General features: G+C 38.3%; 1 protein-coding gene across 1 annotated transcript; it reads right to left on the reverse strand.

Moving 5' to 3' along the window:
• Positions 1-3,451: 3,451 nt before the first annotated feature.
• ubox5 (U-box domain containing 5) lies at positions 3,452-9,813 on the reverse strand. The gene is made up of 6 exons (XM_061730043.1): positions 9,746-9,813; positions 7,355-7,456; positions 6,145-6,851; positions 5,456-6,039; positions 4,776-4,958; positions 3,452-3,856 (listed from the first exon to the last, which is right to left on the reverse strand). Exons 1-6 carry the CDS (start codon positions 9,797-9,799, stop codon positions 3,639-3,641), a joined length of 1,848 nt encoding a protein of 615 aa, XP_061586027.1. The 5' UTR covers positions 9,800-9,813; the 3' UTR covers positions 3,452-3,638.
• Positions 9,814-12,975: the final 3,162 nt, after the last annotated feature.

The following is a 12,975-nucleotide window of genomic DNA, read 5'->3' on the forward strand; positions in this document are numbered from 1 at the left end:
TGTCGATAACTCGCTTTTGCATTTTTTTGGGCAATATTTATGCTCCTGCATTGCTGAGTGAAACATGGGCTGTGGATTCATTTTTAACAGTTTTAATACATTGATCAATGCCCTCATCAGGAATATTTGCAGCCAACTGTGGGCCAACATTTACAAAGAAATGATAAAAGCTGTTCACTATGTTGTTCATATGATTAGCACCATTCTTGTCAATGAAATAGTCAGGCAGTGTTTCCTTGGAACATCCTTTTCATCAAGTGTTTCAGTATATCCCAAGTTCCTTTTATGTTATTTTTGTTACTATTTAATAATTTATTACCATGCAGCTTTTTACTAGTTCATATTATGTCTGTTAATTTATTTCTATAAATATTATATCTTAGTTTTGCTGAATGAGCAATTTATAGAGCTTGCTTTTCTTTTTACAAGCACACACACATCTATTTCTTGTAGACTGTACTCCAGTCCTGGACCATTAGACTGTTGCTGAAGGCATTAATAGTTTCTTTAGTTCTTTCTCATTTTTGACTAATATGCGCATCATTTTTCTATTTCTTTATATCACACTCAAACAGAGAAAACACAGGTAAGTGATTGGTGATGTTAGATATAAACAGACCGCTGGTGATTTAGTTAGTGAAGACGTTATCAATAATTAGTGCACTGTGATGTCACTCTGTTTGGATTGGTTATTATAAATAATAAACACACAGTATATTGTGTTTAAGAAATCATCTATAATTTTCAGTTTAGTTGTATTTAACTAGTCAATATTGAAATAACCACAAATAAATACTATTTTTACAGTGTAAAATAATTTCTCCATCCATTCACTGAAAAAATCTCTACTTGAACCAGGTGAACACAGCTTGAATTGAAATCTGTGTACATACTTCTATTAAAATGTATTATGGAATTGATACTGTTTACATACTGTTCTTGGGTAAAGTAATTACAGATTGTAACATTAGAACGCTGCCATCACACTGTATAACCACGTCTGCTCTCAGTAGCCAGTGGACAATAAGATGTGCAATAACATAAGATGTGCAATATCTGCCAATCTACCTCACAACACTCCACCTGCTTTTCTGCACTGTTTAACTGTATATACTGTTCATATCCTGTGTTTATACATATTTTATACGTATCTTTTTGTATTTTTTATATATTTTTTATTTCTGACTTTTCAGTCTTTTTACCCCTCCCCTATATGTGTGTGCTAAGTGTACTGCTGACAACAAAATAAGTTTCCCCACTGAGGGAGAAAATAAAGGATATCTTATCTTATCTTATCTTAGAAGAGAGAAAGTTGTTGTCAGGATCTGTCTGTAACTCTACTGTGTTGCGCTCCATGTATTCAAACATGCCCAGTTTGATTTGTTTGTGGTGAAGGATTCTGAGTCACATGTACATATTATTGCTGTTCTTTATGCAGTGTACGCTAGTTTTGTTTTGCCTAGTAGAAATTTAGACTCAGTTATTACCAGTTCGTCTATACTCCTCACCACCAACATTTTTGTTTCTTCAGGTGTTCCATTTAGTTTGATGAAAATCTTACAGTTGGTTACCCAGGTATGAATATTCTTGAGCATTAAATGTTAAAGACTTAGAAAATCTATACAGCATATAATATCATAGAAAGAGTCTGAGAATCTGAAGAAGTCTGTGCGCGCATGTGAAAAAGCTGAAAATCAATACTGGATTCCTGCAATCGTTCTCAGGCAGGATGGAATTTAAAACAATTTTGTACATTTCTAGAACACAGTTCTCCACAACATTCAGAAATGTAGGTTCAAGCTCTACAGTGCAAAGACAAAGGAATTTGTAGACATAACCCAAAGCAGAAGATGAAATGAACTGAGGCAAAATGGAAAATGATGGTCACACAAGTCAAAATTAGAATATCAGTCCTGTTGCAGCTTGAATTCTTTATCCAGCAACATTGGGATATTTTTCTCCCCATTGCCAGGTGCAGCTCCCAGACGTTTGTGGATTGTTAAAATGAGAGGATGCCACACAAGTGGAAACCTCACAATGACTTTTTTGAGATGTGGTGCTTCCATCAAATTCCAAGTGATTTTTTTCACTTAAGATGGTTCATTCTCTCAGTTTAAACATTTACTGTTTTATGTTCTGTCGTGAATAAAGTGTAGGTTTGAGAATGACAAGGTGAAATACAGTATACATATTTAGCTCATTTAAAAAAACAACAAAAAACAAGATTGACCAAAGGGCTCTACAAGCCTGAAAAACAACATTAAAAAAAATAAAGAAAACTAACTTTGCTGTATGTCTGATATAAATAAAGATAGCTTTTATGTATTTCTTGGAAAAGGCAGAGCTAGTCAGCATTTTAATGCTTGTAAGTAAATTTTTTCAAATATTTGCATTCAAAACTATCTTTATTCAGAGCAAAATTGCGTGAAATTATATAATACTAAGAGAACAAAATGTGCCACAGACAAGATAAGGACGGGGGTGAAGATGACATCAGCAGGTGAGTCGGAGTCTGTTCTTTCCCAATGACTACAAAACCTTGGGCCAACTCCATTTCCACATAGATTTTAGTTTCTAACTCAAAGTGTTCCAATCTCTCAGCCTTTTCTTTGTGTATCCTTGACACATCTTCCTTTCCTGTGTCTGTACACAGACCGTGGAACCAAGGCTGCAACTCCATTCCCAGTGAGAAGGCCAGAAATGGAGAGGGGGTGGAAGCAAAGAGAATATTTTTCCTCTGAAAGGGTCTGTACGGTCAAAGGTGAGCTTTTGTCCACCGGAGGAGAACAGATCTATGTGACCTGGTTTGGTGATATAAAGAAGATTTAAAGGAATACAATTTATATTCGGCGTGAGACCAGACGGGTCCGCTTTTAGTAATAGTATGCATGATTTTATTGCATTTCCGACTCTACTTGCGAGTTGCGAGGCGACTAATTCTTCTTAAATGGAAGCACCCGCCCCCCCTCACACATAGCAGATGGATTAAGGATGTTCTGTTATACATAAAATTAGAAAAGATCAAATTCACGCTGAGAATCTCCCTGGTGAAGTTTCGCAAAATATGGCTCTCCTTCTTAGTTTATTATGATAGGCTGCAAGTATTGAATTGGGATGAGCAATAATCTGAATTGGGTTTAGGACACACCCACACAGGGTTGTGTGCACAGGGCTGTGCCTCTAATGTCCTGGTTACTTTATTATTTATTACTACCCAATATTTTTTTATTGTAAGATTGTACTGTAGTTTTTCCTTTGTTTTGTTTGGCGTTCTTTTTTTTTTTTCTGCAAATCTATATATTATTTTGTACAGCCATGCAATTGGGGTTTAAAAAAATGGCATACTTGATAGGGTTGGTTCTGATATCTGTGTTTTTACCATTTTGTTATTGCTCAAAAATACCAATAAAAAGATTTTAAAAAATAAATAAAGGAATACAATTTTACAAAAGCCTCAAAATGCACCTTTAATAGATCCATCCATCCATCCATGCATCAATTTTCTTCCAATTAGCTTTTAATGAAAAAATAATACAAACTTATACAACAAGCCTTGGATCACAACATTCAGTTTTTCTTAAACATTTGAAATCAAATACACCTTTGCTTCAATGCGTCACCTTGTCTCGTCTCATCTGTCAATGATGCACACGCATGATGTCACTGCGTGTGGTTGGGCTTTTACAGGTAGGACAGAAAACACGACCCGGTGTTGACGCAACGGAAGAGTTTGGCAGTTTTGATCGTTTCTGCAGGCAGGTACGACACAACAGGTGACCGCAGATCAGACGGTAGATGGATGAGGACGATGTCGAGTAAACGGAGACTGAAGAGGAACACCCCGAGCACACCTCACCTGGTAAGACAACAAAGAAATGGCTGTTTGACATTTAGGGTTTTCAGTTTTTATGTAGTATGTTAGTAAGTAAGTAAGTAAGTCTGGGCAATGGTGGTCGAAGCGACAGCTTCTGCTAATATTAAACTGAGCTGATTAACTCCTTCATAAAAGAAAACAGTTTTATATATAATTTTAAGTAACATTACTGTAAACTAATAATTTTGCTTTAAATTATTTTTCTTTAAAAAACAAATGTGGACACACCAGCTCATAGTTTTTATTTAAGTCTCAGGCTTTAATCTGTTTATTTATAATCAATAAAAACTTTTTTTTTGTAAATATCTTCATCTAAATTGTGCTGAGTATGAGTCACGAGTTTATAAGAGCCAATTTTTCTACTTGCATATGTTTTCTCAGTAACTGAAATTTTGATCACTTATTTGTTTTGGAAGTTGAATTAAACTACAGAATAATGAATCAAACAATACATTTCCAGATACTTCTATTACTTCTCAGAGAAACAGTGAGGTTTAAATCTTATTAAAAAAAAACCAAATATAACTTCCAAGCTCAAAATGTATATCTTTCAAACTGATTTTGATTGCTGTTTTCCAAACTCTACAACTTATTCTGTGGAATCATGATCTTAGATTCAGATTATGTAGCAGGTGATTTAAGATGAATCTGTGGGAAAGATTTGATGCTTTATGTAAGAAGGTTTAACCACTGAGAATCAACTAGTTACTGTCCTGCTTTCAATATATATATTCTATGTGTCATACTCTGATATTATTACTGTATTATTATCATTTCTATTGATGCCTCTTGTTTTGCACTATCCCCCTTGCTGCTGTACACTGCAAATTTCCCCACTGTGGGACTAATAAAGGAATATCTTATCTTATCTCTTAATATCTCATGAAGGGACGGATCATACCTGTGGAGGTTCCGGGGAGGCCTGAACTTTGGCACTGCTGGGTCTTGGGTGGGTCGGGATCAGAGGCAGCCTCTTTGTTATGGGTCAAGTTTGCGGTGAAGGAGGGCCGGCCCCTCAGGGCGGAGAGGAGGGCCTCGTCCAGACTAGCTGACAAACGCTGCTCGTGAGAGCTGCAGCTGGGGCCTGAAGATGTACAGCAATGGCACAAAAGATATCCAAGAAATTAGAGGGAAAAATGATAAACACAGCCAGAAAATGGTAGAAAATACTTGAGGGCTCTTTTCTGTTACATATATGGCCATATTTTTTATTTTCCTCTCTCTAAATTTCACTGTAGAGAGGAAATACCTACTAAACGAAACTTTACACACCTACTTTGGCAAAAGTTTAAAGAAATCTGAGTGGTGCAAAACCCTGACGTTAAAACCCTGCAGAGGGCCGACCGTTTTGATTTACAAATCTGTGGCCACAGATTGAAATTCCTAACACATGAACTTTTAAGCAATGAACACTAATGAGACAGCCACATAGTTAAAACAATGCAGTCAAAAAGCTACGTCAGCAGCTGATTCCAAGAACATTGGTGATACACCACCTGGGGTGCAATAGTAAGTTGGGAAGAACAAAGCTGAGGGAAGTAACTTTATATCATATTTTAAAACAAAATGTGTTATACTCACCTGAAACTGAATCTTTTTTTAGTCGTTTTGTTTGAGGTTCCAGCTCATTTATGGTTGTTAATAGTTTGTCTGATTCTTTAGAAATGTCACCTGGACTTTGTTCTCTTCTGTCTAACTTATCTGTGGAAAGAAACTGGACCTCTGATGTGGAATTCTGAGTATTTGATAATGAACTTTCTTGCTGGACTGAACCATCAGAACTGAGTTGATAGCAGTTTGCTGAACTTGTAATGAGACCAGGACACTTCTGGGACTGTCCATGTATGACGGAGGTTACAAGTCTGGAGGCTTGTGGATTCTCTCCTTGGTCCTGTCTCCCCACCACCCCGTCCCTCCTCGTGATGCCCGTCTGCAGGAGAAAGTGGTCGATGCGGCCTTTCAGCTGAGGGTTGGGCAGAGGGTAGGATACGGAAGTGAAGGGGACGCCGGTGAAGGGATCGTTAGGCTGTCGGCCCCAAGACGCTTCCCTCTTCTGGTACTCATCCAAGGTGGTGGTGTCCACCGACACCCCACCGGGAAGCAGCATGGGCAGCATCATCACTTCCTGTGTTAGTGGATCAAGGAAATCTTCTGGTATGGAAACGCTGTTAGAAAAAGAAAAAGCAAGAACCTGCTATATTATTATAAAAATGTACATTTAGGGAGGCTAACAAGAATGTGAAAACTTAGTATTTTCCAACATTCTGCACCTTGGTGTTTGCGGTGACTCAGGCGGCCGCGTGGTTTGTCTGTCAGAAAGTGCAAAAAAAGCAGGTCGCTGCAGTTGTCTTTTACTGCCCTCATGGATTATTCTGATCCTCTCCACTTCTTTTGTGGGGCAGAAGCGAGAAGGTTGACCCCACACAGTCAAAGCTTTGAGACCCAGAGATGATGCCGAACCCCCGTACGGCACAGTCACACGGAGCTGTGTCACCGCGCCCAACGAGGGCAGCCCCCGACTCCAGAGCTCCACCTGCCGACAGTCTGCAGGTGCTGGAGGTGGAGGGGAACGGAACGGTGCCCGGGGCTGAAAATGTGAAGAAGTGAAACAGACTTGTGTTTCTTCCCTAACTTCACAACGACCTACCAGCTTAAACTCTGGCTCACAATTGGATTCAGCGTTTGACTGACAATTGAAGGCTCTGCCCGTCTGTTGAGGCTCAGCCCACTGTTGGGAAAGCTGCGTCCACCGATGGCCATTAGTCTGCTGAGATTTATTTCCACCCTTTTGATGTTTGTGTTGGTTCTTGTCATCCTGGTCCTTCAGCTGCACCTTCTTGTGGTCCGTTCGCTCAACCCGTTCAGAGGTGGTGCTGATCTCCAGTTTCTTGCAGGCCTGTCCTAGGTCCATTCCCCATGGCCACAGCTCCAAATCCACCCTGCACAGCTCCACCTGGAAGCCGAACTTTAATGTCACCTGAGGGGAAAAGATTAAAAAAACAAACACATGAAACAAAAAAAATCAAAGAAAAGTTTTTTTTATTATCATCAATATTTTACAAGGGTACAAGGATCATGGACACTTCTTGTGGTCAGAAATATTGTATAGATATTGACTGAATTTATAGAGCTACAGCATTAAACTTATTAATAAGTCAAATTGGGTAAGGTAGTGTTCTCCAATAGTGACCACAGGGTCCACTTTGACCACTTTTCAGAAGAAGTGGCTACCCAAGACGGTCGACACAAGAAGAATCCATTTATTTAGTTGCAAACTGTCATTTATTCTGTATGCTGATGAACCTAAGTAGTAAATATTGTTCCTACAAACTGACTTTTAAGTGAGGCTACTCATTCAACACCCCAAAACCAGCTATTATGAACACATGTAATATGATGTGGTTCACAAGGGGCTTTAAAATAAATTTAAAAAAAAATAAAATCAAATAGCATCTGAAACGTTCTGCAGCATCATCTTACCTGCAGTGGTGGACGTAGAAAGTATTCAAGTTTAAAGCCCCGCCTCCGAAGAGCAGGATCAGGTGACACAAGGTTTGTTACATCGTAACCATCTGCACACAGCTTTAGATTAAAAAAAGAAGAGGAAAAATTAAAAAAAATCCAAATGAACAAAATTAACTGAAGAGATGCTTAAGCTTAAGAAATGTTTACATTTTTGGTTGTCTTTTTTTTGCCTTTAAATTCAACAGAAGGACATGAAAATACACGTGGCAGCATAGATGCTTTACATAATCTCAAATGCAAGAAGAGCTGTCATGTTAATAGTAAAACTGGATAACATTTTGAAACAAAAACAAAGAGAGGGCAATTGTAAATAGATTTAAAAAAATAAATAAATCTGATTTTCTTGGTGGACTGTGAAGAAAATACAGCCATGATAAAATTACAGAACATGGATAAAAAGAGCAAGGACAGTTGTGATTCAGTCTCCCACGTAACACTGTCCTCTACTTCAACTTTGTCCTTAACATCCTGTGTTCTTTCATGTCCATGTTTCTTAGTTATATCATGACAGAAATGAAAAATATAAACTTTTATGGAACAAACAGAGTAAAGGGTTATCTTGTCACCAAGAAAAGAATCTTATACTTTGGATTGTTTTATTTCTGTAAAACGAACCAATATAACAAGAGCGAATAATACAGAAAATGAAAAAAGAAGAGATTTTTACATATACTTTGTACTTTTGTTTAATACATGTACTTGTGTCTTTGCAGAGAGTATAAATCAATGATATTTCATGTTTTTTTTTTTTCAAATTAACTTTACTTTATTTGTTAATATACATCCATTTTTGAATTTTGGGCCTGCAACATATTCTAAAAAAAGTTGGTACAGGGCCGGTTTATTTGTAGTCAGGAGGTGAAAGAAAAACTAATGAAGTTATTTCAACTAGGTGATGTCAAAAAGTGATTGCAATGATTACTTTTTATTTGCATTAAGAAAGGCTGAGTGAAGAGCAAAAAGAGTAAAGATGGGCAAATGCCTTCCACCTGGTTATTAACGGGTAAGGAAATCACTGAAATCTCTAAAAACTCTTCCTCAAAAAAAAAAAAAGAAAAAGGGAAGGGAAGAAATCAGTCTACTGTGAAAACTATCATAAGATGATGACAGGAGTCATTATACGTTTCAGTGTGTAAAGAGCAAGGGCAAAAGCCTAAGCTGGACACCCATGATTTCTGATCCTTCAGGCAGCATTGCATCAGGGTCCGTCATTACTCAATAGCTCATATCGAGGGCCTAAGAACATAACCTCCTATCTGCAAAATTGTCTGACTGGTGTTTTTCACTTTAGATGACATCACAAGGTGGGCTGCACCTAATCAGCCTGTCTGTACGTTATTTCCACCCATATAGGTATCCTTAAAACAAAATAGCATTAAACACAGTTTTTTGTGTTTTCCCAAAAAAGTGAAATTTTCAGAAGGAGGTTATGTTCTTCGGCCCTCGATATAAGCATATGGGCAAGTGGTTATTTTAAAAACTTGCAGTATGTAGGACAACAAAGTAGTACCGGTACTCCTTTTTTTGGGAAGAAATGGGTGGTGTGGACTCTGGATCGAAATGTCAAAGGTGTTGCAAGATTTAAGAGCAACAAATGCAACCGTGAAAACAACATCTTTTGATGGGATGCCCATCCAGTTTTCAACAAAATGATCAACACAGTTTTCTGCATTAATTACACAATGCAGAGGAAGGAGAGGGCACTAATACTGCGCTGGCCTGCCTGCAGTCCTGACCTCTTCCCAATAGAGAACATGTGGAGATTCTTGTAATGAAAATTACGACTCTTGCACACTTTAAAAGGCAGGGCAAAGGAATCTGGGCAATTTCTAACCAGACCACTTTCTGCCACATTAAGTGAATATCTCCTCACCATCTGCCAGCCTATCTTGTATGAATAGCCCTGGATCTGCAAAAATGCAGACAGAGCCCCCAAAACCATATCAAACCCTGCTCTAGCCACTGACAGGGGAGTCTTTATGATCATGATGGGGCAGGTTCTTAGTTGAAATGTCTCATAGCTTGGTGTTTCCTATGCCAGACAGCTTAAGTAAAGTAAAGCAGGTCTGAAATGGAAAAACAAAATTAATGTATGTAAAAAATTACATTAAGCAGACAAGAAAAAATAAAAATGTGAAAAAAATCATAGTTGCGTACTTTATGTGAAGAAATAAAATAAACAAATAAAAGTAATATTCAACACCTTTTTGTTTTATCTCACTACATTTTCTGAGTCACATGGGTGTTTCATTACTTTTGCAGTAAAATTATCAGAGCTGTTGTCAAAGCAATGAGCACAGTAAAAATATTAGGAAAGTTATTCAGTTATATCTATAAACATGTCACCTTGTTGCAATGAACTGTTGTCTCAAAGTGTGGCTGACAGAGATTCACAACCATATTTTCAAACCTGCAAAGACAGAGACTGATGTTAGAGCTGTACAGTACCTTACATCTCCTACAGTTCAAGGGTCAAGCAAAGTGATGCATTCAGTGAACACACTTGTTCAGTAATGTCTCAGAAGTTGTCTGCAATATAAATCACAATCCCTTTGACCTTATATTAGAATAAGTTCAATTAGCATCAATTCATTTGTGACTGCTGATTTTAAGAGACTCCAAGAAATAAAGTACACACTACTGTTGCTTCTTAAAATGTAAAATAAATAATTAAAGATATTGACTTCATTACACTTCTATGTCGGGCACGTTCACGCAATAAAATTCAACATCAGAAAACTATACCGTTTTAACACCGATTGTAGTATAGATTAATGAAATCAATAGCAATTCAGAAAGAAAAATAATTCACCAGCAAGAAAAATGCAATGCATAATGTTTTTTTAATATCTCAAAAATGAGTATTTGCATCTGTTTTAATTAATTGAATAATACTTTAATAGTTCCCAAAGGGAAACAATACTGTTGCAGTGTAAATTTAAATAAACATAAGGTGAGAAATGGATAGTAGTCGCATAGTAAGGGTGTCTGAAATCTCCAGTTTATGATGAATGCATTGGAGCATTGCCTTTGTTGCCTGGCAACAACTGTGGCAACGACATCACATGCAGCACTGTCAGGTAATACTGCAGGTGAACTCTCCAAGTAGACAGCATGAATAGAAACTTTCATTTCAATTTCTGGGGTGCAGAGTTGCTCCTTTTTCCAGGTTTAAGGGTAACAAGAAAAGAAAGCACAACTGCTCCACTTCTGTTCCTTTGTCCATAATCCCTGTGGAGCCCAGATCATGCTCCTCTAGCCATATCTCAAAGAATACAATATTCCCACTGTGTCTCATCAATGATTCATCCATCACACCTCCGAGGGAACTTGCACTACCCATGACATTCAAGGGGCAAAAGGCAGGAACATCTTTCTTTTTGCACTACATGCTTGAGCTGTCATCTTCTAGTCATCTGCATTTGAGGTCTTTTTCTGTTTATTAGATGGTCTTCAGAAAGCTCTTTCTGTTGTCAAGTATATATTATAATCAATTTTTAAAAGTGGAAGAATTACCAGTGGATGTAATCCAGGCAGATTGGGGTAGAAACATCTTGGAAAAATGTTTGTAATGTCACAATTTCATTAGAAAAAGCTCACACCGTGTCCACACTGCATGCGACGCGAGCGAGCGTCAGCGTCAAAAACAATTCCATTGCTTTATTTTTTATTTGCACTGTCTACACTGCATGCGAGCGACGCGGCGCGACGCGGCGCGCCGTTTTGAGCTGGACTTTTGTCGCACGCCCTGCTTCTATTTTCTTCCCGTCGGTCGCGTTGAAAGCCGGTTGAAAGTTGGAAAAAAAAAGTGTAAAGCGCTGTAGGAAACAGTCATTTCAATACAAGAACCTCAATAAAGTGGCAGCTGCTGGAGGGAGATCGCCAGGCTGGAAGGTTCTGATAAAATAATAAGATATAATAAGAATCTTATCTTAATCTTATTATAGGGCTTAATTTGTGCCAGATCCAACAAGATCTGGTACCTATTTGATCATTTCTCGTGTCTTCTGCTTTTCCCCACATCCGCCGTTATTGTGTTCATTTTTTCCCCACTTTGGTCGGACGTTAGACCTGCTTCTATTTTCTTCCTGCCGCCTGCGTTAAAAGCCGGTTGAAAGCGCTGTAGGAAACAGTCATGATGAGGAACGGCTGATCCAGTTAGTTGAAATGATAAGTTATCTCTATGATTCCTCTTCATTTCACTACAAAAACCTCAATAAAGTGGCAGCTGCTGGAGGGAGATGGACAGAGAGCTGGAAAAGGGAGCGCACGGGCGGTTGGTGGGGAGAATAAAAGGCGAGTCTCGGGCGGGTGAATAAAGGCAGATTTATGGTTCCGCGTAAAATCGACGGCGTAGCCTACGGCGTAGGTAATGCGGCGACGCGCAGCGTTTGGTGAGTGCGCCGCGTACCCTACGCCATAAGGTCTGCGTTGGTGTAACGCAGACCCTAAATCAGCCTTTTAAAAGGCGAGTCTCAGCTGTCAATCAAAAGAACGTGGTAGAACGTGGGGGGCGATAACGCGTTCAGTGTGGACAGAGCGCGTCCGATTCCACGCAGTGCGGCGCGACAGTCGGACGCTCGCATGCAGTTAGGACAAGCTGTCAGTATAATATATCAGCAATATAAAAATAAGCCCTTTGATAGAGCAACTGCAACAAGCTGCCACTGCAGAATTGTTTCACTTTAAAGTTAGTATCTGGAGGTTTTGGAATATAAAAAAAAAGTTTATAACAATAAACAGACACTTACCTTGCATAATGATTTGTTAATTAAATGTGTATTTATTATTTTTACAATCAATTATTCTACCAATTGCCAGTTGAAAGCTTTCAAATGTGATTATATTCTGCTTCATTGGTTGCTAAGTAATTCAAATGGGATTTTGAACTTTTAGTTTGACCAAACAACTAATCTGAGGGTATTGCAGGACAATTGGTTGATTCAATGAAAAGGTAACCGGGTGAATCACAGATTCTGACAATAAAAGCGTTAAATAGTTTGCTAAAATGATTTGAGTTTTCTGTGATGGACTCAATTGTGATTTAAAACTGAAGACAAAAAAACCCTCCCAAAAAAACAAGACCTTTCAGCAATGACGCTACCACTAAAAGTACACTCATGATGCTGATAATTTAGTTTAAACTCACGACAACACCATGAAACAACACGTTTCCATCAGTTTCTCCCAGAGCTCATCCTCTCCAGCATCTGCTCGCTGTTCCCCAATTAGTCTGAATTTCTGCAGTGGATCATTATACCAATCATGTTCACATCATCTGGAAGGCTAACGCGTCTAAAATGACACTTTATTCTTACCTGCTATCTTTGATTTCTCTCCTGAGTAAATGTTGGTGGGTGTTTTCAGCTGCTACCTTGTAGCTAAAGGCTAAAAACAACCAGTCTACGGAAGCCGAGAAGGGTCAAAGTTTGTATCGTAGTAATTAGATTTTTAATGGGTGCAGCAGGCGTGAGTGAATTATATAGTATTCTTAATACAGTTTATGTTTCTTTGATATTTATGTATTCATTACTAAATTGCCGATTGAATGTGGATTGGAAGCAGGTTTTTATTTT

Source organism: Cololabis saira, chromosome 9, assembly GCF_033807715.1.
Source record: "Cololabis saira isolate AMF1-May2022 chromosome 9, fColSai1.1, whole genome shotgun sequence".
Taxonomy (NCBI): Eukaryota; Metazoa; Chordata; class Actinopteri; order Beloniformes; family Belonidae; genus Cololabis; species Cololabis saira.

What these genes read in the sequence shown, in the direction of transcription:
- ubox5 (XM_061730043.1), bottom strand. Translation starts at nt 9,799, where the DNA reads ATGGTTGTGAATCTCTGTCAGCCACACTTTGAGACAACAGTTCATTGC. An exon ending in TTCTACGTCCACCACTGCAG is followed by an intron (nt 6,852 to 7,354) that starts GTAAGATGATGC and finishes TTTTCCCCTCAG; the next exon opens with GTGACATTAAAGTTCGGCTT. An exon ending in CCTCCCCGGAACCTCCACAG is followed by an intron (nt 3,857 to 4,775) that starts GTATGATCCGTC and finishes TTGTCTTACCAG; the next exon opens with GTGAGGTGTGCTCGGGGTGT.